Here is a 27,213-nt window from a genome sequence, read left to right as displayed (position 1 = left end):
GGCCCCGGGACTGCAGTGTCTGCAGGGGTCGGCTGATGCAGGCATTTTGAGTTGAGAGGTTGACTGGACCCTCAGCCTGGAGGTGGCCAGGGAGTCCTCAGCTTGACATTTGAGCCAGGGAGTGCTGGGAGCAGTGGGGAGCGGGCCCAGGGCTGAGCCAGGGTGAGAGAGCAAAGGCTGTTGGAATCACTGGGGACCACCAGCCTCACCACACAGCTCTCACCGGGTGCCTCGCTCCCAGTGGCCTCCCCCAGCAGGTATAGAGGCCTAGGGGGAGGTGGAATTCTACTGGTTAACAGAGGCTGTGGTGGTTTTTACTGTGCAGTTCTGACACTCAGATGTGTTTTGACAGGTAGAGGAAGCACGCCAGCTTCATTCTCATTTTGAAAAAGAATTTAGCCATAAAAATGAGGAAACGGCACAGGTTGTCCAGAAACACCAGCAGCTGCTGGAGTGTTTGCAGGCAGAGGGCGCTGCAAAGGCCGCTCTGGCCCTGGAGCTGCACACAGCAGAGGGTGAGTGGGGTGGTGGGCCTGGCAGCACAGTCCCTCAGAAACAGACACAGCCCTACTTGCAGAAGCAGGAGGAGTAAGGATCCTCAAAAGCAAATCTGTGTGGCACCAGTAGTATTTTCCAATGAAACATTGGGAGGATTGGCTTAGGCTGTTCAGGGACTGCACACAGGCCTTGGGCACACTGGGCACTTGGCACTGTGCTACCCTGCTCTTCTGGTGAAAGGCGTGGGGTGTCTGATGCGTAGTCCCTCCCAGCATGCACAGCACAGAGGCCACTCAGTGGCTCAGCACAGGATGGGTGGCCACTCTGTGCTGCTCTTTCCAGGGTCTGACCTTGTCCTGGGGCCCCTCTTTCTTGGATGGTCAGAGCCTGTGGTGCTCACCAGGAGTCACCCTGCAGAGCCTCCCAGGACTCATGTGCAGGTCTCTGGGCGGGCCCCTTGTCCACATGCCCTTGCAGGGTCTGAGCACCCTCACCTCATCTGGGTTCCTTTTAGGCCTCCTTGAAGGACTCAGGGTAGAGAAGGCGGATCTGCAGGAGGCACTGGCCCGGAAGGAGGCATCAGAGCAGCAGCTAGTCCTGGAACTGGAGAGTCTGGGCCAGCAACTGCAGCAGGCGGCCAAGGAGCAGGCTGGGCTGAGAGAGGAGCACTCCCTGCTCTGGAGCCAGAAGGAGGCTCAGGCTGTGGAGGCGGAAGCAAGAGCAGCCGGTATGTGAAACGTTGGAAGGAGGTGCTTGCTGCTGAGGAGCCTGCACCTGTGCTTGTCTCTGTGAAGCGCTGGCTTTGGTAGGGTGGCTGGTGAGGGTCCGGCCCTGCAGGCTGGTGCTGCACAAATGTCCTGATTGTCTGCGCGGGAGGACAGCTCTGGGGCAGCAGGTTAAAGTACTGGGCTGTAAAACTGAGCTCCTCTAATACTACGCTGAAAGTCAGTATTTGATGTGACCCTTAATTAGGAAAACATACAGTTTTAGCCCAAGTAGTTCATACATTTTCAGACTTTTAGATATGTTAGTCTTAAATATTTAAAATGAAACCAGTCAAAAACATAAGCTTAAAAGGTTGCCATCTTTAGGTTGGTGGTAGTCAGAATGAGTTTGGGGGCTCTTATAGGACCTGGGTGGCTCCACTCTTAGGCCCCCTTCATTCCCGATTTCTCTTGTCTTCTGGCTGGCACTTTCTGCCACCCATATGCTCAGGACCTCGAGTGGCCTGGCCCAAACAGCCCTCTTGTAAATGCTGGCATGCATGTCTTCTCGTAGATGTGTACACGGACACTTGCAGGAAGGACCTTGCTGCTCGGAGGTCACCTTTTAGGAGGTGGCAGCACGAGAGGCAGTCTCTTCTGAAATACTGACTTCCTATGAGAACAAGATTATGTGCACTGACCTAACCCATTCAGAAAAATCTCATTTTCTTTCCAAAAGTTCTTTATTCTTTTTTTTTTAAAAAACTATTAGCTTTTAGTTTTATGAACCACTTTTATTTTCTCTGTCCTCTGTTTTCTGATTTTTGCCTTTTCTTTGTTCTTGCCTCCTTGACTTTGTGAGCTCTTCTGAAGTGTGTGCTTTCTGCGGTGCCTGTTGTCTCCTCTATAGGATGATCTCAGTGGGACACACAGTTCTTCACCTGTGGCTCTTGAGTTGATGGTTTGGGTTCTCCAAGCCTGTGATTCTGAGGACCAAGGATGCTACGGGCAGCTTGCTGGTCCTCGTAGGTGTTCTGCCATGGGTGCCCTGTCTCCGGGTGCTCGCTGTGAGGGTGCCCTCTCCTCTCTGGGGCCTCCTTCCCACCTCCTGGGATTGATGGGGATGTGCTCCTCAGTTGTGAAGCTGTACACTCAGCTAGGCATCTTCCCCGCTGTCTCGGGGCCCCATGCTTCCAGGGGGCCTATGCGAGTGCTGCCCTCACCCTCCCGTGAAGGCATAGCTGACCACACGGCTCTGGGCCCCCTTTTTTTGTTTTTTGTTTTGGTACCGGGGATCGAACTCGTGTCCTTGTGCTTGCGCAGCAGGCGGCGAAACCACTGAGCTAAATCCCCGGTCTGAGCCCCTTTCTTCCCATTGATGCTCTGGGGCCGGCAGCCCCACTTTATTCTGTACTGCAGATGTTTCCCATGTCCCTGTCACAGGTCCAAGTGGGCTCCCACGCTCACCTTGTTCAGCCTAAGGTCTAAGTCTCTTTTGTCCTCCTGGACTGACCCTTAAGGGCTGACCCTTCTGTCCTCAGGACCCGGTCCCTGCCTTGTTTCCAGCGTCATGGCCACAGCCAGCAGGAAGCTGGGCTGCACTCCTTCCTGGTGACTTAACATGAACGTTGGGGTAAAGAGGCCTGAGGCCTGCAGAGCTGCTGCACAGCCCCCTGAGGCCGGAGCTGGGCAGTCCCTGTGCCTGTGCTGTGCTCTGGCACCTCAAGATCTGACCTGGCTCTCCTGACACCTACACCTTAAGGCTGCCCTTGCTCTCTTCAGCTCTGGTTCCCTGGGCCACCACCATGGCGGCTCTGAGTTTGAGGGGAGGCTGCTGCAGGATTGTCCTCTGGGTGGCCTTGGGTGGCTTCCTTGTGCACTTTCTCTGCCTGGCCTCTCCCTCACCCTCTGACACTACTGTTCTGTGCAGATCGGTAGTGCTTCCCTGACTGTGGGGGTCCAGATGTGCTCCTGACTCTCCCGGTTCTGTGAACATCGACTGCCTTCCCAAGAGCCTTGAGCAGCCTGGTGCTCGGATTCAACTGTGTGTCACCACCTTGTGTGTGCCCCCCTAGCTGTGCACTATTTTGAGACCCTCTTTGAGGTGTGGCGTCTGTCTTGTTTTGTTGTCTTTATTTCCTCTAAAAGTCGATGCAGAGGCCTAGGCGCCAGGCCCGTGACTACACAAGGACAGTCACGGATGTGCAGGGCCTAAGTGTGCCCTGGAATGGTGCTGGCTCTCCACTTGTTTCTGCCATCCCTGGCTCAGGGTTCTTGAGTCCATCTCTGTGATGCTCTGTGTTTTCCTTTGTAGGCACTCGTGTTACTGCAGCACATAGGGACTCAGGTTTGTAAGAACAAGTGTGATTTCTGCGTGCTGGACTGTATGCTTGCATCAGATTTTGTCAAGTACTTTGGAGCTTTTATGGCATACTATTATAATTACACTGTAATCTTCAAGAATCGTTCATAAAAATTGACTGAGTTGTCCCATTTCAATGCTGTAGCGAAGTGCAAGAATTTCTCTAATGATTGCTGCAGTTACTAAACCACGGTGTGTGTGTGGGGTTCCCTCCAACCTCCTGAAAGGCCTCTAGGGCGAGAGGGCACTGCCGGAGCTCTGTGACTCCCTGGGTCCCCCAGTAGGCCCTCAGCCTGCTGCGCCTTCACAGCCTCCATGGGCCATGAGGGGACTGCACCCTGAGGGGGACTGTAGGCAGGGCCTTCCCGTTCTTTCCTCTTAAAGTCTGTGATTGACACTGTTTCAATTGCATGTTTAAGTTGAAATTTTTTTATAACTGCTGACTTATTAGCATGAAATGTTTCGAGAATGTTACATTAATGATAATGACTGTAGACTGACAGCTTTTTACAAACCAAAATAATTAAGTTTTGAAAGCTGGGGAAACAAAACTAAGAAGTTATAAACTTAGTGTTTCCATTTTTGGGTAAGGACTCAGGATTCATCACCAGCAAGCCCCCTTTCAAGATGCTTACTGATTCATAGTTTCTGCTTAAATTGGAGCCTCATCATCCAGTGTCTTACTCCATTTTGTGTTGCTGTAACAGAATTCCTGAGACTGGGTGATTTATAAATAACAGAAGTTTATCTCATAGCTTTTGAGACTGGGAGTCCAAGAGGAAGGGAAGGACCAAGAAAGTGTCCTTCTTGAAATCCCTTTGATTGAGACACTAAACCCACCCAGGAGGTGGAGCCCTGGAGGCCTGGTCCCTCCCAAGGCCCCTTTTGGAGCTGTCACATTGGCCCCTCCATCCAGCTGAGGTTTTTTTGTTTGTTTGCTTTGTTTTTTGAGGGTTTCTCACTATGTAGTCCAGGCTGGCCTCAAACTTGAGGCAGTCCTCATGGCTCAGCCATGCAAGTGCTGGGATTACAAGCACGTGCCACCACTCCTGAGTCCCCAGCTGAATTTTGAAGGGGACGGACTTGAAGCCACAGCCCCAGTTAATCTGAGTTTGTCTTTTGATTTACTCATTGCTCCTTTGCTTTTTTCCAAAGCACGTCATGGCTCTCTTTTATCCAGTTTTCGCTTAAAAATACCATTTTTGTTTTCAAAGTAATTTGTGTTTATTTTCAGAGTATCTGACAAAGTCATAGACGTATTAGTACTGGGGTTGAAGCCTGGCAGAGACAGGGTGGCAGAACTCACCCTCTTGATGGCTTTAGCCACTCTGTCACAGCCCCGAGGGAGGCAGGCTTTGGAAAGGGAATGAGACCTGTGCATGGGTGCCTGCTGGAGCCCACTCCCAGGGAGGGTGGATGAGTGACAGCCCCCCAGGGTCTAGCTCCAGTCTGTCAACCTTCACCCTCCAGGTGTGCACATTGCACGAGCCCTGCTGCAGCCATCTGTGCTCCAAGGCGGGCTCCTCCATGTCTGTTTCTCCATCCCCTCAGCGCTGCAGAAGGAGGTGGAGTCTCTAACCAGGGAGCAGCTGGAGGCCAGGAGGCAGGCGGAGAAGGACCGTGCGGCTCTGCTCTCACAGATGCAGATCTTAGAGTCTGAGTTGGAGGACCAGCTCAGGCAGCACCAGGGCTGTGCCCGGCAGGCTGAGCAGGCGGCCACTCTGAAGCAGCAGTTGGCAGCCCTGGACAAACATCTACGCAGCCAGCGGCAGTTCATGGACGTAAGGAGTTTGGACTGCAGATTTTATTCTCATCCCCAGGCGCCGTCGTTACAGCATAGACAGAGTCTCCAATGAATGGTTGAGGATGAGTGTCTTGTGCTCTCCTGGACAGACAAGTTACTGTGCCACCCTGGCTCTGGGTGGGCACTTGGCCCTGCCTGCCTTTTGTGGTGATGATTCCAAAGGAAGGTTTTCTCATCTTCTTGGCCCACATTTCCTCTTGTGGTCCTGGGAGAAGTTCTAGCAATCGAGCTGTTCTTACTATGGCATCCTGTCTGCCAGTCTCCAAACTTTGTCCTAGATTCGGAGGCCTCCTTTGTTTGTCGTATAAAGGATGTTCTTCTGCTTAACTCCCTTTTACAAAAATGACTGTGATGAGGGGGACCCAGAGTGAGCCTGTACTGGGTGGGTGGACGGTATGCAGTGGGAGACTGGGTCCTAGCTGTGAAGGTCGCTCACAGGCTCCCACTGGGCCTTGCTAACATGTGACCTCTCCTTGCAGGAGCAGGCTGCTGAGCGTGAGCATGAGCGTGAAGAGTTCCAGCAGGAGATCCAGAAGCTGGAGGGGCAGCTCCGCCAGGCAGCCCGGCTGCGGCCTCCAGGCCCTCACGATCAACAGGTAGGTACTGTGCTGTGTGCCAGGTCTGTGGGGAGCCAAGTCCCCGTGGTGTTCTGAGGTTCTTTCTTCCTTCCATGTTTGCTTCCCACGTGCGTGGAACAGCAGTACGTGTGGCTGGATGAGAAGGTAGGATGGACAGCACGGGGCACACTTGCAGTTCACCCTTTGCCTCAGCTGGTGCACACTGCTATGGGGCACGTCTCCTCGCCTGCACGGCCAGCTTGGGGCTGTGCGCAATACCCTGCTTCTTGCTTGCTTTTGCTTGAGGCTACAGCTCTCTGCATCTGCTTGTCTGAGGTAGCTCTAGTTGATTTGCTTATTCGTTTTTAAAAATTGAGCTTGTTTGAGGACACTGGATTCCCATGTAGTCGTAAGATGCGGAGATCCTTTGTTCTCAGTGGTCACGTCTGTAGAACTGGAACCCAGCACCATGACCTGGTGTTGACAAGAAAGCAATGACACCACCCCAGCATCAGGCCCACAGGACATTTCTGCTGCCCTTTCTCACCACAGCCCTTCTGGTCCCTGGCCATTGACCTGACCTCTGTGTGCACAATGTTATCTCTGTAATACTGTGTACATGGTATTGTGCGTGTCACTGTTTGGGATTGGCTTTTTAACTCTTCCTCTTTCTCTGGGTGATTCTTACAGTTGCTGCTTTCTCCATAGTTCCTTTTATTTTTATTGCTCAGTAGTAACCTATTCCTTTTGGTCAAAGTAAGTTTTACTTTGCTAACATTTTTTTTTGGTACCGGGGATTGAGCTCGGGACCTTGTGCTTGTGAGGCAGGCACAGTGCCACTGAGCTAAAGCCCCAGCCCAAGAATACTCTTCTTAAAACAACTGTATTGTATTCTTTCTTTAGATTTCACTGTGTAGCCAAAGGATAGAAAAACACAGTGTTTGTTTTCTGTCAGTTGCACTGTGTGTGTGTGTGTGTGTGTGTGTGTGTGTGCGCGCGTGTTTAATTTGGAAAGTAGGCTTTTAATAGTCTTATTTTATTTCTCATGCTTTTTTTTGTTTTTGCTATGTGTGTTTAGGTTGAATTGTTGCGAGAAAAATTGAGAGAAAAATCAGATGGATATAATGAATTGGTTATAAAGAAAGAATTGGCAGATAGACAAGTGTTAATCCAGGAAGAAGAAATTAAACGTCTTGAGGAGATAAATGCCCACACCAGAGAACAAATGGCCCTGCTCCAGAAAGAACTGGAAAAACAGAAAGAAATGGTGAAAGAATTACAAGTACGGATTCTGTATGTCCTGGTTTGAGTGCAGTGGGTGGGGCTGGGGCTGAGGGATGACCCTGGGTGGCGGGGGGGGGGGGGACGGGCCCAGGGTGTCTGGGGGCAGGGTAGGTGCCCATTATCCCCACCTGTGCCCCCCCAGCCTGCCTCAGAAACCTGGGCAAATGAGATGGAGTAGGGGGTGAGGGAGGGGAAGGGGAAGTAAAAATGACTAAGAAGTCTCATGTCCATGTACCAACTCCCAACAATGAATGTAATCATTATGTACCTCAAACATATGCTAATAAAAATTTAAAAAAATCAAATAAATAAATTTTAAAAACAGAATCAGTGGACAAGGCCTCAGGAGTCCTGGGTGCCTGCATACCACTGGGTTTACTTTGTTTGAGGTGAAACTGTTGGATTTCCAGGAAGTAGTCATACTTGTTTTGTTTCATTTTGGTTTGTTTTTTGAGGCAGGGTCTTCCCTTTGTAGTTCAGGATGGCCCTGAACTATGTAGCCCAGGCTGGCCTCGAACTCAAGACAATCCTCCTGCGTCAGTCAGCCTCCTGAATGCTGGGATTACAGGCGTGTGCCACCACACCCGGCTAGTCATGCATTTTTACACTTGATCTTAGCCAAAAGGCTGAGAAGCGATAGTCATGCATTTTTGATCAGTAAGCTAACAGGAATTGAACTTCTGATGTTTCATTTATTTTATGTCACTGGTGGTTACTTGTAAAGTGATGGCAAGGACTCTCTTTTACAAGAGTCAGTGGTTTGGCCCTCTAACATGAGTTTCTGTCAGGTGTGCTTGATGGGAACCATGAGACTCCCTGTCTAGTGCTGTCCTTTGTCTCTTGGCTCTTCTGTTTTTGTTTTTTGGTACTGGGGATCGAACTCAGGACCTTGCACTTGCAAGGCAGGCTGCGTAACCACTGAGCTAAATCCCCGGCCCTTGGCTCTTCTGTATAACCTGGGCCTGGGGGCTCCTGCCCTGCTCCAGTCACTTCCTGTGTTTCCCTGATGAGTCCTTGAGGGCTGTGTTGACCCTTCATTCACTTGGTAAACATCTGTTGAGCTCATCAGGTGCTAAGGTTATAGAAAATACCTTTTTCCTTCCCTCGAATTGAACATCATGTACAACTTTGTATGTCAATTTCTTCCCCACCTAATATGCTATGAGCATTTCCTCTGTATTAAATGTTCTTTGAAAACTTTTTTGTGGCTGTTTTTATATGGAAGAACTGTTAGCCTTGCCTTATTTCTTGCCAGCCTTTTTCCAATACTTAAAAATTGGGAATAGCCTAGTGAGTATTTTTGTGCCTTTTTGGATAGTTACTGGGATTTCTTGCAGTGGAATCATAGGTGCACGTCATAGCTCTTCACCAGGCGGGGCTCAGTGTGAGCCCAGAGCCTGTGTTGTCTGCTGAGTGCATGTTGTGCCTGCTGCTTCTGGAGCACTGAGTGGTTTAGACTTCAACACACAGGAACCTGAGCTCACCGATTCCTTAACTGTTGCCTACAATGAGTTTCTGTCTTTTTCTTAAACAGGATAAAGAGGCACTGACAGAACCACAGACAAGTGAATTGATGCCTGCACCCATGTCGCAGCCCGGGCCTGATGAAGGCAGATGTCCAGTGCTTCCGCTGGGCAGCCTCTGCGAGGACCCTGAGGGCTGGCCAGAGGCCGTGCAGAGAGTCTTCCTACAGGATGGTGACGAGGTGTGTGGTCCTGTAGGCCACAGTTTGAAGGCTAAACAGCCAGAAACTGGGTGACAGGTTTTGGATTAGTGTATCAGCTTTGTAACTTTATCGCTTTTGTGTTTTTTGTTGTTTTGTTTTGAGACAGGATCTCGCTATGTAGTTCAGGCTTTTTCTAAACTCACGATATGGTTTGGTTTGGTGGCTTGGTTCACTTAGGGCCAATCCGGTCTGGTCCAGTCCAGTTTTTGAGATGAGGTCTGGTTACATTGCCTAGGCTGGTTTCCAGTTTTTGGGCTCCAGTGATCCTCCTGCCTCAGCCTCCTGAGTAGGTGGGAGTATAGGTGCACACTGTTACAGTGGGCTTGACCTTTGTGTTTTATTTCCCTTTCTTGCTTACCACACCGTCCAGCGTTTCCACTGCAGAGCCAGATATAACATAGTTGAGAGCAGTCTTCCTTTCCTGTTCCTGGTGGTAGGAAGGAAGTGGGGGATGTTTCACCACGAAGTACGGGAGCTGTAGGTGTTTATTTTTAGTGGTCCTGGTGATTCTTACAGAGCGACAGCCTGTTTCTCTTTTTAAAGTTTTGAGCAGCATCTCATTAAATCACCAAGTTGTCCAGGCTGGCCTCAAACTTAGGAACCTTATGCCTCAGCCTCGCAGACTGCTGGGCTTTTAGGCATGTGCTACCTACCGTACCAGGCTGGTCTAGGGTTTTCTGTGTGTTTTGGGGTTTTTTAATAATGTTTAAAATTTTGTTAGTGCATGTTTGCAGAGCACACAGTTTACATTCATCTTGGGGAGTATCCAGGATATGTGTACGTGTTACAGCTAGTTTCTTTTCTTTCTGTTTTTAATTCTTCTTCCCCTCCCCTTCCCTTCCCCTCCCCCTCTTCTTGTGGTTCCCCGTCCCCTTTCTTGTACTTGGTGATAGTATTTGTCTTAGCTCATGTTATGGCATACAGTGTTTACATTGGGGTTATTAGGTTCCTGTACATGGCATATCTTTATTTTTCTTTTTTCTTTTTTTTTGGTACCAGGGATCGAACTCAGGACCTTGTGCTTTCGAGGCAGACACCGGAACCATTGAGCTAAATCCCCAGCTCCTATCTTTATTTTTCTTACTTCCCCTTCCTCTCCTCACCCCTCATCCTTGTTCCCTTGGACCATTTGCCTATTTCAAGAGATCTGTCTCCTTGTCCATTCTTTATCATTTTCTTTGTACTTTGCCTCACTCAAATGAGAGATACCATATGATATTTAAGCTTGTGTATCTGGTTTATTTCACCCAACATTATGTTTTCCAGATGCATCCATTTTCCTACACATGTCTCAAATGTGTCATTCTTTATAGTGGTGGAGTAGTATTCCATTCTATATAGATACCACATTTTCTTTATCCAGTCATCTGTTGATGGGTATAAAGCTACTTGCAGGATTTAGTTATTACAAATTGTGCTGTTGTAAACAGTATGCACGTCTCACTGTACTATGATTATTTAAGCTCTGTGGGGAAGATACCTAGCAGGGGACAGCTGGGTCATATGGAATTTCTAATTTCAGTTCTTTGAGAAATCTCTATACTGATTTCCATAATGGTTGCACTAGTTGCATCCCCACCAACATTGCTTAAATTTTTTGTGTGTTGTACTGACATTATCATTTAGTTCTAGAAACTGTCTTATTTCTTCCTTGATTTCTTATGTAACCCATTGATTAGTGTATTGTTTAGTTTCTGTGCCTTTGCATAATGTGTTTTATGTTTGTCATTGATTTCTAACTTCATTGTACTGTGGTCTGATAATATGTATGGTATAATTTCAATTCTTTTACATTTAGTTAAGGCTGATTTAGTGGCTAGTATGTGGCCTATTTTGGAGCAAGTTCCATGTACTCCTGAAAAGAATGTATATTCTGTTGTTGTGTGAAACATTCTGTAATTATCTTTAAATTCCATTTGTTGAAAGATTTTGTTCAACTCTAATATTTCTTTGTTGATTTTTTTTGGGTAGTTATCTTTCTATTTGTGATAGTAGTATTGAGATCCCTCACTATAATTGTGTTTATGTTTAGCTGATCTTTTATGTCCAGTAGAACTTGCTTTATGAAGTTGGGTGCCCTGTTGTTCAGTGTATATGTGTTAATAATTGTTACCTCTTCCTATTGGATTGTTCTCTTAAGCAACATGTAGTGATCTTCTTTGCCTCTTTTGATTAGGTTTTGTTTGAAGTTGACTTTGACTGTAAAATAGTTACACTTGTTTGGGGGAGGGGGTTCCTTTTGCCTGTAATATTGTTATCCATCCTTTTTTAGTCTGTGGGTTTCTTTTTTTTTTTTCCCCATTAACTTTATTGGTACATTTTAGATATAAAATACAGTTACATTCATCATTGGGATCTTGTACCATTACATGAGTCTCTTGGTTCTTATTTTTTTCCCCTTCCCTTGCCCTCCCTTCCCTATTTGCAAAGACCTTGTTTCCATTTTTCTCTCTTCTCATATTTTTTCCTTTCCCTTTTTTCCCTTCCCCTACCCCTCCCAATTCCCCTGCTCTTTTAGACCTTTTCTTCCTGTTACACGATATCAGTTATACATTTTTAAAATTACAATATTAAGATCTAGGAGACATTACCACAGATTTTATAGAATTTAAAAGGATATAGAAAGCATATTACAAAAATCTTTTTTTGAAATAAATTTGACAACTTCTAAGAAGTACCTTGGAAGACAAATTAATGAAACTAACTCTGGAGGAAATATAAAATTTGAATAACACCTATTAAAGAAAGTATATTCCTAACTTGAAAACCTACCTGTATGACAACAGCAGGCTCATAAACATTTTAACTGATAAATTAAATCAAACAATTAAAGCAGAAGAAAGAAGGAACACTTCTCCCCTCATTTTAGGAACTCAACCTTGTGCTAATCCTAAAACTGGATAAAGATAATAGAAGAAAATGTATGAACATAGATAGAAATTTGTTTAACAAAACAAACTATTAGAAGTCAGATCTGGCAGTATGTAGAAAGTAGTTTTGTTATAGGGATGGCAGTGTTGGTTCAGCATTGGAAGATCCACCCCGAAAAGTCATCATTTTAACAGAGGAAATGAAAAAGCCATATGATCCTGTCACTAGTTGGAGAAAAAGTATTAGACTAAATTCTACAGCTGTTCATGGTAAAAGCTATCAGGAGACTAGAAGTAGAACAGAAACTTCTCAACAGATTAAAGACATATACTCCGTACTTCCAGCGAGAACACCTTATATGAATGGAGAAGATACAATGCTTTCTCCTTAAGGTGGGGAACAAGGTCAGATATGCTTACTCTTTATCTATCCATTAAACTTTGAAACCTAGTCCCTACCAAAATAGTCTGGCAATAAAATGACACAACTAGGATAGGATTGGCACAGCAGAAGCAAAATCTTTATATGTAGCTGAAATGATCATCTACAGAGAAAATACTAAGAAATCTCTAGGAGCCCCTAGAACTTATTCTTGAATTTAGCAGGATTAGAAAACACAAAGTATATATATAAAAATTCAGGTCTGTGTATACTTGCTATAAATGAAGAATTGGATATTGAAATTTAGAAGTTATGTAGGAGTACAAAGGACCTAGAAAAGTTAAAAACAAAAACAAAAACTGTTATAAGACGTTTAGTACCTAATTTTAAGACTTCTTCTAAAGCTACAGTAATCAAGGCAGTGTTGGTGTAAGGAAAGACATATAGATCATTTGAATAAAACAGAATCTAGAAATAGAAACACACATATATGGTCCACTGAGTTTTGAAAGATTATTAACATTAGCATTTTATAGAATATAAACTCAATTCAAGAGCCGAGGAAGAGGTAGTGTTTTCAGCAAACGGCACTAGAACACCTGGTATCCATATATAAAAAAATTAATTAACCTCAACCCTTTTTTTCCATACATGAAAATAACTTGAAGGGATCTATGAACCTAAAAAAGAAAGCCTAAAAGTATAAAACTTTAAGAAGGAATTATAAGGGAAATATTTATGAATTCAGGGTAGGCAAGAGCTACCTAGGATACAAAAAACATGATGTATAAAAGAAAAAAATTGATAAATGAGATTCCATCAAAATTTAGAACTTTAAATGAAGTCATTAAAATGAAAAGTAGTCCTTAAACAGACCATATTTACAATGCATATAACCTCTGACCAGAATATATAAAGAACTCTTACAGCTCATTAATAGACAACCCAATTAAAATGTAGACATAAGAAGATGATAAATAGCCAATATAGCATGAGGAATGGTGTGCAACTCTAGAATCAGAGAAATACTACTCAGTACAATAATAAGACTGAATTATATACTCATTAGGGAGATGAAGTTAAAAGTTTTAAAAGCCTTGTCATGACTTTTTCTTTTTGTTGGATTCTCCCCCTTTGCATTTAATTTGTCACGCCCGATGGATTCATTCTGCTGGGTTTCTTGGGGTTGTGATCCTCATTGTCTTTTCCTAGGATACTGTCTACAATTTTTTGGAGTGCTGGTTTGGTATTCATGAAGTTCCTGAGGTGCTCTTTATCATGAAAGTATCTTATTTCTCCATCAATTTTGAAAGGTAGTTTTGCAGGGTACATCAATCTGGGTTGGAGGCTGTTTTCCTTTAGGGCTTGAAATACATCACTCCAAGCTCTTCTTGCCTTGAGGGTTTGCATTGAGAAGTCTGCTGTGATTCTGATGGGCTTTCTTTTGTATGTGATTTGTTTCTTTTCTCTCACTGCTTGTAGAATTTTGTTCTTCTGTTGGATTTGTGGGATCCTAACTATTATATGCCTATGTGTAGATTTTTTTTGATTAAGGCTAGCTGGAGTCCTACATGCCTCACTTATCTGTATGTCAAGTTCTTTTCCCCTGCTTGGGAAGTTTTCTGCCATCACTTCTGTGAAGAGTTTTTTTATGTCATCTGCACTCTCTCCTCTTTCTTCATTGACTCCAATCAGTCTTATGTTATTCTTCTTTGCATCGTCTAGCAGCTGCTGGATTGATTTCTTGTGTTCCCTTACAATTTTAAAGCAATTTTTCTTTTCCTCCTCACTAATTGCAATCTTATCTTCTATATGTGAAATTCTGTCCTCACATTGGTTCATTCTGCTGTGCAGACTTTTGATGGAGTTTTTAATCTCTTGGAAAACTGTTTGTATCTGTTTTATGGATTCCATTTGTTTCCTGTGTTGGGATTCCATCATGTTTCTCAGATCCTCTATTTTTTTTATCTGTGTCCTCTCTAGATTTATTAATCATGTCTTGTACCATGAGCAAAATCTTTGCTGTTATCTGAGTAATTATTTCTGATTTCATTTTTCCCAGATCCTCTTTTGTTGCCAGTTCAGAGAGTCCAGGTGGTTGAGTATCAGATTGTTCCATCTTGTTTCCCTTTGGGGTTGCTGTAGGTGATCTGGAACTCTATTTTTGAGGCTTGTTTATGTGTTTTCTCATTTCCACAGTGTGGGGGGGTTGCTTCTGGGGCCCACACAGCTCACCTTCTCTGCCCTAGGAGCTTGGGATGGCAGTGGGGGAGCTTCCTTCTGGGTTCTGGGACTAGCTCACCTTCTCTGCCCTAGGAGCCTGGGGTGGCAGCGAGGAAGCTTCCTTCCGGGTTCTGGGACTGGCTCAGCTTCTCTGCCCTAGGAGCCTGGGATGGCAGTGAGGAAGCTTCCTTCCGGGTGCTGGGACCGGCTGAGCTTCTCTGCCCTAGGAGTCTGGGATGGAGGCGGGGAGCTTCCTTCCGCGTGCTGGGACCGGCTCACCTTCTCTGCCCTAGGAGCCTGGGATGGCAGTGAGGAAGCTTCCTTCCGGGTGCTGGGACCCGGCTGAGCTTCTCTGCCCTAGGAGCCTGGGATAGAGGTGGGGAGCTTCCTTCTGGGTGCTGGGACCGGCTGAGCTTCTCTCAGTCTGTGGGCTTCTTTTGGGGTTAAATGTGTTTCTTGTATACAGCATACTGTTGGGTATTATTTCTTTCTTTCTTTCTTTTTTTTTTTTTTTTGATACTGAGGATCGAACTTGGGTCCTTGCGCTTGCACAGCAGGTGGTGAAACCACTGAGCTAAATCCCCGGCCCTGGATATTATTTCTTGATCCATTCTGCCAGTGTGTCTTTTGACTGGGGAATTCAGCCCATTTACATTGAGAGTTATTACTGATAAGTATTTACTTATTCCTGTCATTGCCTTATTTTCCTGCTTTGATTCCCTGTCTTTCCTTTCTATTTAACTGCTTATCTTGACAGATGCATTCATTGTATTAGACTTTTTGTCATTAGCTTCATTATCTCTTTCTACAATGTTCTTGTTAATTTTTTTTTTTTTACATTGAGAAATTTTTGGAGAGCTGGTTTGGTGGTCATGAATTTCTTTAGGTGCTCTTTCTTCATCGGGGTTTCTTGGAGTTTAGGTTTCTCTCCCACTTTTTTTTCTATTCTTTTAGTTTCTTTGTCGTTTATCTTTTTCTCTTCCTTTTTTTCCTCTTCTTTTTCTTCATCTCCTGTTTTTGCTGTATATCTTTTTTCTTCTTGTTCTCATTTATTCTTTCCAGCAGCTATTCTCTATCACTGTTACTTTACTTATACTCCTTAATAAGATCCCCTTACTTTTCTCTCTTCCTCATATCCCATTGAAGAGAAGACACAAATAATACAAAATAGGAAAATCAAAAACAGATTAAGCCAAAGAAAAAATTCCTGCCTTATAGATTGAGTTGTTTCTTTCCATGATCTGCAGTCTTGGGATCCTGCCAGGCATGATTTTCTCTGCCTAGCTTTAGGGCTCATGGGTCTTGGGCCCTCCTTGCACTAGAGGGCCCTCTGTTCATTCCCCTAGATGGAGGTGACCATTCAAGCCAAGGCATGTCCTCACTCCCACTGGTAGATGGGGAGCACGATCAGCCCTCTGTTCTTTGCTGGATGTAGGCTTCAAGACAGGGATTCAAGTGGGCTGTTGGACTTAAGGTAGACAGTCTTGGGGTCTGGTTGCTCCCATTCAGGATCAGGTCAGTTGTTTAGTCTTTGTCTCTGCTGTCCTGTGCTGTGCTCCCTTGGGGGCTGGAACTACTCCTCCATTGCAGGTCTGCTGTCTCAAGTCGGGGCAGGGTGCTGCTCTGGGTCTGCTCTCATGTAAGGCAGAACAGTGCTCCTTCAGCACAGATCTACGCTCATGTGGGTAGAGGGTTGCACCCCTCCAGGTTGGCTATCTTGTGTGGCAGGCCCGGGGAGGGGGAGGACCTCTCCCTCTGTTTCTTTCTTTTTGTTTTGGTACCAGGGATCGAACTTGGGTCCTTCCACTTGTGAGGCAGGCAGCGGAACCACTGAGCTAAATCCCTGGCCCCTCCTTCTGTTTCTATTTATGCCCTTCTGTCATTATGCCAATAGTTGGGTGGGTGTTACCTGTCAGGTCCAGCCTCCATCTGACTCTAATCTGCCAGCCCTGTCCTGCTCTCTCTCAACCCTAGAGGACGCACAGTGCTGTGTCTGCCAAGACAGCAGTGTCTGTGGATCAAATGGCACTTGGTGTGGAGTGAGTGGATCCTCACTGCCCTGCCCTGGAGGGTGGGTAGCACTTGGATCTGGTCCTGCTGCACAGTCCTGGGTTGGAAGGGGCTGTGCTGACAAGAGGGAGCAGCCACTCCATGTCCAGGGAGACCCTCGTGTGTGCTCTCAGTGGTGGCATCTACCCTTTTTCTCAGCTCCCCAACCTGAAGTTGTCTTTCTTTTAGTGCCTCCATCTGCTTTTGTCTGTCTTTGTTCTGTCCCAGTTGGACTATATTCTGACTTTAAATCTTGGTGTCTCACATTTTAGAGCCACCTTTGTGTGATGACTCCAGTATTTTAGGGTTTTGTTTTGTAATTCTGGGGACCAAACCCAGGGCCTCACAAATGCTAAGCAAGCACCTCTTCCACTGAGCCATGTCCCCAGCCCAGCTTCAGTATTTTCAGTGAAATACCTGTCTTGGTCTTATGCCTTTCTTGGTATGCTCCTTTTCCTCTAGTGTAGTTAGAGCATTTGGTGAATGAGAAAATTTGCACGTGTGAATTTGGTGCGTCCAGTGCAGGACACAGATCTGCAGCACAGTGAGTAGTGTATGAAATAGAGTGGGACGAGTTTCTTTTTGCTAAATGCGTGACACTGCATTCCTAGAGAAGTGTATATGCAGTATATAACTGATGCCAATCAATCAGACTTCTTACTTTTCTTTGTATTTTGGGGCAGGTTTGTATTTTGAGTGCCTAGCATGTGTGAGGCCCTAGGTTTGGTCCCCAGCACTGCAAAACAAACAAAATCCTAAAATACTGGAGTCATCACACAAAGGTGGCTCTAAAATGTGAGACACCAACTAACTGTGAGGTAGCTCTAGTAACACCAGGTATTGTTTTAAGCCTTCAATTCTTTGGAAGCATAACATTAGACCGTAACAAATTATGTGCAAATTGGTAGCTAGAACACAAATTGATCAGAATTTTTCTATTTTTTGGTTACAACCAGTGATATCATCTTCAGAGAATTGAGTTTGGAGCTATACAGACAGATTTCAACCTGGGTTTCTCACTGCTTTTGTGAGTTTGTAAAGATATGATTTATCTTAATTGCAAGTTTCCCATCTTTAAAGTGGGGATAATAAAATAAATATGGGGTAAAAAAATAAAATGGCGTAGTATTTCTTTCCTTAAAGTTGTTGAAGGTTAGGTTGGACAACATGAGGGAGACCACTCCTGGTGCCGGGTGTAGTCCAAGGCTCGAAGCCACGTGCTTTGACGGATAAGCCGGCAGCCATATTTGCACAGTCACATGTTCCAGGTGCATTCAGTTCTTTGCTGGTATGCATCTTCTGGCCAGCTTCCTCATGTTTATTCTGTTACTGGGGTGACCCCTAGTCTAAATGCATCTTCAGGAAAACCAAACAAATCAAAGGCATTTAAATATTAGCCAAGCAAGCTTTTATTTTTTCTTTTCGTACCAGGGATTGAACTCGGGACCTTTCAATTTCGAGGCAGGTACCGGAACCACTGAGCCAAATCCCCAGCCCCAAGTAAGCTTTTAAATGACAGTGAAAGCATTATTCTGTAGCCATTCTTTTTTGTGTGTGTGTGGTACTGGGAATCGAACTCAGAACCTTGTGCTTTCAAGGCAGGCATGGTGCCACTGAGCTAAGTTCCCAGCCTATCCTATTTTGTAGCCATTCTTGACTGAAAAGGGGTAAGTGGGAGCCCCATGAGCTTGAGAGTAGAAGTATTGGGAAGGTGGTGACGCCACCCTGGTGTCTTCTCTGCCTGGAGCCACTGGCGCAGAACAAGTGCCGTCTGGTGACGCTGATCTGCACCTGTCACTGTTTGGTTTTACAGGCTGTCAGGTCTCTACTCCATGGGACAGATTCATGGTGAACTGTGTATCAAAAATGGAGGTGTTGAGGTTTGTCCATTTACAACTGGGCTGTGCAATGTGCTTTCTCTTTAGGTTGTGTACCACAGAAGTTCTGAGGTTGAAGAGCTGAAATCCATTATTGAAAATTTGCAAGAGAACCAGGAACGATTACAAAAGGATAAAGCAGAAGAAATTGAGCAGCTCCATGAAGTCATTGAGAAGCTGCAGGCTGAGCTGACCCTACTGGGGCCTGTGGTACATGAACTCAGTGACCGTCAAGCCGATAGTCTCCACAGCGAGCTGCTGTGCTTCCAAGCTGAGGGCCCAGGTGGGCAGGCACTTCAGGGAGAGCTCGAAGCTGCACTTGTGGCCAAGGAGACCCTGGCGCAGCTGCTGGCTGACCAGGCACATGGACACAGCCAGGCTCTGGAGGGCCTGCAGCAGCGCCTGCAAGCTGCAGAGGAGGCTGCCACACGGCAGCTGGCCGAGCATGGACACAACATGGCGCTCAGGGAGGCTGAGGTCAAGGGTATGACCTCCCGGATCCAGGAGTTTGAAGCTGTCCTGAAGGAAAAGGAAGCTGTAATTGTGCAGAGAGATTTAGAAATTGAAGCTATGAACAAGCAGAAAGAGGCCCACTTCATCAAGCTGGAGGCTGTCCTCTCGGCCTTGGCGCGCTTCCGGCATGCCCTAGAACAGCAGCCCCCAGCCAGCTCAGAGCCTCCTGAGCTGCAGTGGCTGCGAGCACAATGTGTCTGCCTTAGCCGCCAGCTGCAGATGCTAAACCAGCGGTTCCTGGGGTGCCAGGTGGACCTGGACAAGCAGCAGGCCCGAGGGGTACCTGAGACCCACCCACACCCTCATGTAGACACAAAGAGTGCCGACTTGTTGGAGCAGGGAGGTGGCAGCAAGTTGCTGGCCTCAGACCCTCATGGGCGGGGCTCACAGGTAGGCCTGGCATCTGTGCCTGGGACCTGAGGGGCAGCTGGAGCTTACTTGGGCATGTGGATGCTGGATTGCTTTTACTTTTTTTACTTTAGCGACTGCTTTTGGGCTGGGCAGTGTGGCTGCAATCAGCATTGGAAGCTCCCGGCAGGAGAGAGGAGCCTGGAGCTTGACCTGGCTGGGATCTGCCAGCAGGTTTGGCAGGGTCCTACTGTTCTGCACAGTGTTAAACATGTTATCATTTAAGTCCTTTAAGCCTTAAAAACAGCTCTTCCTTCAATGCTGTAGGAGCTCTCCCATGACATGAAGGTCACTCGGTATTAATTTCCCTCTCTGGTTCTAATCAGATGGTTTATCTTTTACCGAACGCTTCTGATGTGAACTATTTTAAGCTCATTTCATTTTGGAACAGAAGGCCCTGCATAAATTGTCATTTTTAAATGTTCCGGGTTGCTTTTGAGTGGAACTTGTGGGCTTAGCTGCTCACTGCCCCCAGCAGCTCAGCTCTGGGTAGAGCAGCTTCTGCTCCCAGGTGCCCCAGCCACTGCTGGTGTGGGTTCCCAGTGCCAAGGGTGTGAGGAGCTGTCCTGCGCGAGGCCTTGCTGCTCTGTGCCCCTGCTGTGGGCAGTGGGCTGTGGCAGGACCACCTACCTTTATGGTCTTGGGAACAGCCTGGCAGCGTCTGTGTTTCTCATTCACCCAACTCTGCCTTCATGAGCATTCTTCCATCTCCTCTGTCAAGGATGATCCGCAGCCTGCCAAAGTCCTGGCGATGCTGAAGGACGCTGAGTTCCATAAACCAGAAAGTGTGGTGTCAGTGCTTACAGTCTGCCAGAGGCAGCTGGAGGCAGAGCTGCTCATGGTGAAAAACGAGATGTGTCTGAGCATGGAAGATGATCCCAGGGCTCCTGGGAAAAGGAAGGTATGCAGTGTTTGTGTGGGGTGCAGGTGCATAGGGGTGGGCACGTGTTGCTGGGGGATGCTGGTATGTGGGTGCGCCCATCCTTAGGGTGATGAAGGACATGGCACATCCCTCACAGCTGGGCTGACCTGGGAACAGTGGCCTGGATGGGATCAGCAATAGGTTTCACATGGTAGCTGGTTGTTGAGTCCACCTGCCCTGCCATAGCAATGCTCCTGGTCCATTCTGAAGTCTCCTGCAGACTTTAAGACTCTGACACACGTTTTACATGGACTAAGCAGCTAGGCATTTGCATGTGAGGACCAGACTGCCCCCTGGCTTCACCTTGGCTCTGGGCTTTTATCACTGACTGTTTCTTACTTCGAAAGACTTCAGATTTAATTTCTTTTGAACCTCATATTTTCACTTCAAGAAAGGTTCACTTCTTTCCTCAGGGGAGGAGGGTGCATTTTTGCAACCTCAAATTGCCCCAGGGAATTCACCCAGCATGTGGCATAGTGTTCTTTGAACCCCTGTGTGCCAGGGTCCCCTCCTGGAAGCACTGGTACTGGAGGCAGTTGCTCTGCCTGGAGCATACCTTACATGTTTTGCATGGCCCTGTCCTTCTTCTGTCAGTTCAGCGTCCTGCTAGTTGGTCTGATGCCCACTGTCTTACCCTCACTGCTGCATATAAAACAGGCCAAAACCTTGTTAGCCATGTTCTGACACCCAGGACTCTTCAGACCTCAAGTTGTTTGCCCAAAGGAAGTGGCAAAGCATGTGTGGTGCCCCTTGTGACCTGTGGTGTGAATGTTGTACTCATTGGTGGAGGCTCTGACCTCCCAGCCCCCTCCTGTCTGTGCCTTGTGCACCACGTGTACCTGAGCACCTGAACGATTCTGAATTCCACAGTACACTTGGCACCATGCTTTCAGAGCAGCATGTGAGCCTGGGTGAGGCTTTTCAGAGAAGATACATGGATCTACTTTCCAGTGTCTTCAAGAATCTCAGAAAACACATTCTTTGTAGAGACCTTTCCCCCAGCTCTGCAGCAGACTCCTCAGGGCCCCCACGATGGGGGACAAGCTGTGTGATTTTAGGAGCATGCTCGGCCTCATGGGACACAAGCTAGCAGGCTGCCAGGTGCTTGAGGGTGAGGTCCACATTTGTTACACAAGCCACAGCTTTGTTTTCCAGTGCTCAGAAGTAACTGCAATGCTCAGGTATAAAGTTGTACTCCCGTGTAATGCTGGCCAAGTGCTCTGCTGCTGGGTCACACCCCAGCCCCCAGTGCTCAGCATCCATCAGCTCCAGTCCCTGCTTTCCTCACTCATAAACAGCTTGTGTCTTCAGTAATTTACCACAGGAGTAGGTTATGACAGTTCTCGTTCATGAAATTAAACTTGAAACCCTAAGTATGTGGAGAGATCAAAAGGCCCTTCATGGACACATAAGTACAGGTGATCTCAGGTTCCAATCCTGGCTCATAGACAGCTGTGTCCCCGGGGCTGCATTCCTTGTCTTACTGTATGCCTGTTCTTACCTGCAGGGTAAGGAAAAATGGATGGAAGATGGTCATCTGCAGAAAGTTGATCTAATAGCTCAGGTGCAACAACTTCAAGAAAAACTGAACTGTCTGGCACATTCTGTGGCCTTGCAGGACATGGACCCTATAGGGTCCAGGTTCCAGCAGCCCTCGGCATTGACATACCTATCAGAAAATAGCTCCCATGGAAGGGCAGAAGCAGATACACTACCTCCTGTTCATTCACTTAATAGCGATGAAACCACATGGGATCTAACTGATACTACTAAAAATCAGGATGCTTTGAGCAGAAATGAAATGCCAAATTCCCTTATTCAAGAAAAAATAGAACCCCAGGATGGACGCCTTTCCTTACAAACCAGTATGCATGATGGCTCCCTCCATGCTGAGGAGGCAGAGCCCCTGAAGGACCCAGGAAGGGTGCAGGAGCTGTCTTCCTGGAGCTCCCCTGAGGTCTTTCGGAAGGACTCTAGCCTGGAGTACTGGCCCAGCATTCCCCTAACACCCTGCTCAGGTGCCGTGAGCCTTCGCAATGCTGAGGCCTCCCCCCAGGACCCTTCCTGGCTGTTGCAGAGCAGCCTGGGTGGGTCCACAGAGGAACAGACCCCGCTGTGGACGGCGACTCTGCCATCTGACCAGCCTGTGGGGAGGATCGCTGCGGTAGGTACTTCTGCTCTGTCCGGCCAGGATTCCCACGGGGACGAGTCCTAGCAGCTGCCATTGTTGGTTCATGGCCTGTGGTGCCTCCTGGGTGGGGCACTGTGGGACTGGGCCACAAAGCCTTGACTGCTGCGGGGTTCCCAGCACGCGAGCTCCGCCAGCCCTTCATAGGCCACCTGGGACTCCTTCACTGGCACAGATTCTGACAGCGCAGTCATAAACCCATCCTCTTGTGTATTTGTCTACAATGGTTTTAGATTTATTTTCAGCAATAGCTCGTATTTCACAGGTTGCACATAAGATGCTAATTAATTTTATAGTTATTTTTGAGTTAGATCGTATTTTGCCTCAATAATCTCAAGACTTTGTGTATCTTAAGTAAGAAAATTAGGGGATGTTATCTGAGGTATCTACTATAATTTCTTGCAAAAACTTAAAAAATTTCTAAATATTTGCTAGTGGCTACTTTAATGTTGTGGGTAAATCTAAATTGTTGGAAGCCCATGGCGTCAGTGTGTTCACAAGTTTGGAATTCGTTGATCTAGGTTCTACATGGGAAGAGCATAAATTGGCCTTAGAAAGTTTCTCTGTGGCCATTTCAGCTCTGTGATATAATAAATTACTATTTCGCAACCATTTGAAAGTCTCCCTATCTGAACAGGAGAAGGATGTCGAAGATTATATCGCAACATCTTTTGATTCTCGAGACGTGTTAAGATCCCCCCCTCCTGGGTTAGAAGGAAGAAGTGATGAGAGTGAAAAAAGTGAGTCACCTTTTCTTATTTTTTATTTTAGCAGTTTTAGAGCACAGACTGTAGGAAGAATTCCACCGTGTCCTCCCAGCATTCACATTCACCGTGTTCCTCCCCAGTGCTCTGAGTGCAGATTGCAGACCTGATGCCATTTGGCCCCTTAGTGCTCCACTGTGCAGCTCACCTGGGTCACAGCAGCACGCTCAACACCACTGCTCCAAGGCCGGTGTCGTCCTCAGACCGTCCTCGTGTTTTACCGACTGTCCCTCCACAGTAGTGCCCTCCCCACCGAAAGCTCTCCTACTCCTGCTCGGGTGTTCCGATGCCAGGCATGCAGAATGGGGAGGAGGCAAGCAGACATTTGCTGCCCCATCAGCTGTGGCCAGGCTCACCGCAAGGTGACAGCCTTGCTGTGTTGGTGTGAAGTGTGTAGGTCCTGTGTGTGTCTCACTGCTCTCAACTCAGGTCTGGTTGTCTGTGGAGATGAGGACCGGCACGTCAATTCTGTGTAGGGAAGAACTGAGGTACCCTTGAGGTTTAGGTGTAACTCATGGACATTAAATATTGAACATGCAAAATAAGGTTCTCCTTTCTTCATGTTACGTGTTATAAAAATGCTTTTGTCACCTCTTCCTGGTGTTCATCAGTGTTTGTCTCGATGGGAGGAGCTACGGAGTTGTGCTTCAGCACTGACCCTGTGGTGCTCATAGGTGATGGCCTTGGCTGTGGAGTGAGGCTGAACCTCGGATCCAGAGGACCTGCCACTCCCACTACTGGTGCTGTGACTCCTGCTCCGGTCTCCAGAGGATTTCAGCAGCCGCCAGGAGTGGTACAGGCGAAGGAGATCCACACGAGGCATGTGAAGGTGAGGCTGGCGGGGAGCAGGGAGGTTCCCAGCACGCCTCACACCTCAGCCTGGCTGTGTTCCTCTGTGAACCCTGCATGCATGGCTCCGAGGGGCGAGTGTGGTTCTAATTTTTCGACTTCTGTGTTTCGGGAAGGAGAGGTACTGGCACTGGAGGGTACCACGGTCTCAGGAGGGGGTCGGGCTCTATGTGTGTGTATGTATTTCTGAGTTCACAAAGACAGAAAGAGGAGTCATTTTGGGTTCTATTATCAAAGTCATGCTATGTTGGGGAGTGATTGTGTTTATTTATCTGGCTTTGGAGACAGAACGCAGGGGCCCTCTGCCCATGTGTGAACCATGGCCACTGGTCCCTTGCACCCTGTGGAGTGCCTAGTGGTTGTGCAGGTGCTGAGGGAAGACCCCACCAGCTTTTCTCACAAACTCACTCCTCGTAGGAGAGCAGCATCTTGTCCCTCCCTGTTCTTGTGCATGTCTTCTTTAAGGGCAGCACGCACCAAGGAGGCAATGTGTCCTGCTGTCTCGCTGGCCAGGGTGTTTCTGATGTTAATTGCGTATGGGCAGGTATCACTGTGAGAGCCTTCCTGTCCTTGCTGAGGTCATCAGCACCCATATGTCTTTTCCTGGCCAGCTGTCCTCAGCAGCAAGCAGCAGTGACACTTCAGGCATCCCCAGAGGGGGCCCTACCTGTGGGCCTCATGCTCTGCAGTTCACTCTCCTGATGAAAGGGCCTCTCTTTTCTGCCCTGGCTGACCTGGGCCCATCCTGGCCTACCAGCCTCAGCCCCCTGGTAGGTGGGGCCCATCCTGAGGCACCACCGACTAGTTACAGGCTGCACCTTAAGGCTGCTCACCTCAGTCCTGCACCAGACCCTCAGTTATATCCTCCACCCAGGCAGGGGCATGGGGGCCATCAGTGCTGCTTGTCTGGGGCTCTTGGAGCTGGGCTCGTGGGGGTCCTGGGGTTAGAGGGACGCTCTCTTCAGAGGAGAGGGAGGAGCCGCTTAGATGTGTTTGCACAGGTCACTTTGTGACGGAACCACTGCTGTTGGCTTGGCTGGGAAGGACATGACACTACCACTAGTGGGCCTTGCTCACAGAGCATGGGTAACTCCAGGATCAGGCACATTCGGGGGGTATGGCCATAGACCTGAAGAGATGGTAAATGTATCCCCAGTTTCAGTGATACTAAGTTCTGAGATTGTATTTCGAATAAAACTATTTTACTCCTTTAAGAATGGAAATTCAAAGTAGGAATGGTGGCTCACACTTGTAATCACAGCCTGGGAGAGGCTGAGGCAGGAGGGTCGCCCAGAGTTTGAGGCCAGCCTGCACGACATAGCAAGGCCCTGTCTCAAAAAAGAGAAGCAACAACAAGACTCACGAAAGAATGGAAACTGGAGTAATTGTTTTGTTTCTTTGATTACATTTCTCTAAACTTTTACAGTATAAAACATCCAAGGTTTGTTAGTATTTCCTACCCAAGCAACCTAATAGTAACAGAATTACTGATTTTCAGAAATAAATGGGTTGTTGGTGGTAATTCTTCATATTGATGTGTAGTAATTAAAAAAGAAAAGGAAGCCAGAGGAGGTTCCAGAGGTCTTTGAGGAAGCAGCCACAAAGTTGCATGGGGCCGGGGGAGGGCCCAGGCCACGAAGAACCAAAAAACCTAAAAGGTGTTTTTGTTTGATTTCTCAGACTGTTTTCAGTTAGCATTTCCTTTTATTGTTCTACACTCCCTAGACTGTCTTTCTGGAATATTAGAGCACCCTTGAGCCATGCCCAGGTACAGTGAAGGCCCCGACTTGCCAGTGGGTGAGCGCTTGCTCACACTAGCTGGCCGCATGCCATGTGGGGTGCTCCTTCCTGAGAAGTATGGGGCCTGGAATCTGTGTCGTGTGCACGTGTGGTCTGCGTGTGTGGGCACTGCATAGTCTCTGTGGTTTCCATGTGTGGGCACCATGTGGTCACCACATGTCTGCATGGATGGGTCTTGTGCTTGGTTCCCGTGTGGTCCCTGTTTGTGATGGTCACGTGTGTCCCCTGTGTGTTTCCCATGCGTGTGTGCTTGCCACGTGTCTCCATATGTATTCCTTGTGTGTGGTTCACATGTTTCATACTGGTCCCTTAGGTGTCCCCCATGTAGTCCCAATATGTGGTCCCCGTATGTGTTCCCCATGTATGTTCTCTGTGTGTGGCCTCCATGTGGCCCTCAAGTGCTCGCTATTTCTGCAGCCCTGACCCTGGGAGCTGGGAAGGTTGGGTTAGCATGAGGAGGTCCTGAGCAGAAGAGGTCCCGGCCGTGCTCGGTCACCTCCAGCGGCCACGCATGCAGCATAGATCAGCAGAAGAGCTTTGGGTCGGCAGAGGTAAACGAGGACCTCTGGGCAGGAGTGGGGGCTGGCTGCCTGGAGGGAGGCAGGCGTAAGCCCCCGCTCCCTTGATGGAGCATGCTCAGCCCTGGGGACCGGTCCCCACGGCGAGACGCGTGCTCCACAGACTGCGTGCTGAGCTGCTGGCAGTGTCCAGTGCTGGTGGGCTGTGCATCATTTCCCCACCCTGGGGAAGCTCCGCTTGGCAAAGACACAACGTGGCCTGGCGAGGAAGGTGGGGGCCAAGCCTGTGTGGATTGTGGGGTTTCTTTAAGAGGTGTCTTCAGATAGCATTTTATCCTTGTTGTGAAATCCAGAAAAATTTATTTTAAGACACAGAAAATGGCTCATCATCTTCAGCCAGGAGGTGGCCGGCCACTTGGCTCTCACATTGCCTGTGCAGATGGAGATAGGGCCTGTGGGGCTGTGTCACCTGGCTCACCCCTACCTTGACTGGAGGCCTCACCTCACATCCGTGTTATGTGAAATACAGTGCTAGGAATGAGGTCTGGGGCTGCGCGTGTTAGGCACGTGCTCTGCTATTGAGCTGCATCTCAGCCTCTAAATACATTTTTTTAGAGTAAAATTGTTTTAAATTGTTAGATTGTCTCTGAAGTCAACATATAATATACAGTATGTTCCTAAATAACACTTTTAAAATACTGTGGCAAAATGTATTTCCAGTTGGCTAAATTAAACTCCACTATAAGCCCTGTCATTGCTTAATGTTGCATTTCCTCCGTTTTGGATTTTGTTAGTTTCTTTTTCCCTCACATGTTTAAGCCGAGTGTCTTGAGTAGGAGCTTTTGTGTGCAGCTACAGTATGGCCAGACTCCGTGCCACTGGCTTCTGCTGTCCAGACACTGGCTTCCAAGGCCA

General features: G+C 47.5%; 1 protein-coding gene across 10 annotated transcripts in view; it reads left to right on the top strand.

Annotated features, from left to right (window-relative positions):
• Pcnt (pericentrin) overlaps window positions 1-27,213 on the top strand; it is a 113,330-nt gene that overhangs the window by 57,177 nt on the left and 28,940 nt on the right. For 4 of the 10 annotated variants that reach the window (XR_015449997.1, XM_087207864.1, XM_087207855.1 and 1 more), the window contains 14 exons: window positions 353-515; window positions 1,013-1,225; window positions 3,517-3,549; window positions 5,116-5,345; window positions 5,848-5,964; window positions 6,067-6,090; window positions 7,004-7,207; window positions 8,744-8,914; window positions 17,891-17,959; window positions 18,385-19,239; window positions 19,979-20,158; window positions 21,687-22,343; window positions 23,005-23,107; window positions 23,743-23,960. Coding sequence is in view for 9 of the 10 variants with exons in the window: in XM_087207864.1 (XP_087063990.1) it covers window positions 353-515; window positions 1,013-1,225; window positions 3,517-3,549; window positions 5,116-5,345; window positions 5,848-5,964; window positions 6,067-6,090; window positions 7,004-7,207; window positions 8,744-8,914; window positions 17,891-17,959; window positions 18,385-19,239; window positions 19,979-20,158; window positions 21,687-22,343; window positions 23,005-23,107; window positions 23,743-23,960 (3,237 nt within the window). In the remaining variant the exon portion in view is untranslated. The remainder of the gene's footprint in view (window positions 1-352; window positions 516-1,012; window positions 1,226-3,516; window positions 3,550-5,115; window positions 5,346-5,847; window positions 5,965-6,066; window positions 6,091-7,003; window positions 7,208-8,743; window positions 8,915-17,890; window positions 17,960-18,384; window positions 19,240-19,978; window positions 20,159-21,686; window positions 22,344-23,004; window positions 23,108-23,742; window positions 23,961-27,213) is intronic. The other 6 variants (XM_087207858.1, XM_087207856.1, XM_087207857.1 and 3 more) reach the window with 6 other exon arrangements.

The sequence above is a fragment of the Heterocephalus glaber genome, unplaced genomic scaffold (genome assembly GCF_053883595.1).
Source record: "Heterocephalus glaber isolate CG9 unplaced genomic scaffold, H.glaber_assembly_v1.0 deba00000122, whole genome shotgun sequence".
NCBI lineage: Eukaryota > Metazoa > Chordata > Mammalia > Rodentia > Bathyergidae > Heterocephalus > Heterocephalus glaber.
The sequence above is the reverse complement of the archived record's forward strand: the minus strand, read 5'-3'. Positions and strand labels throughout refer to the sequence as shown.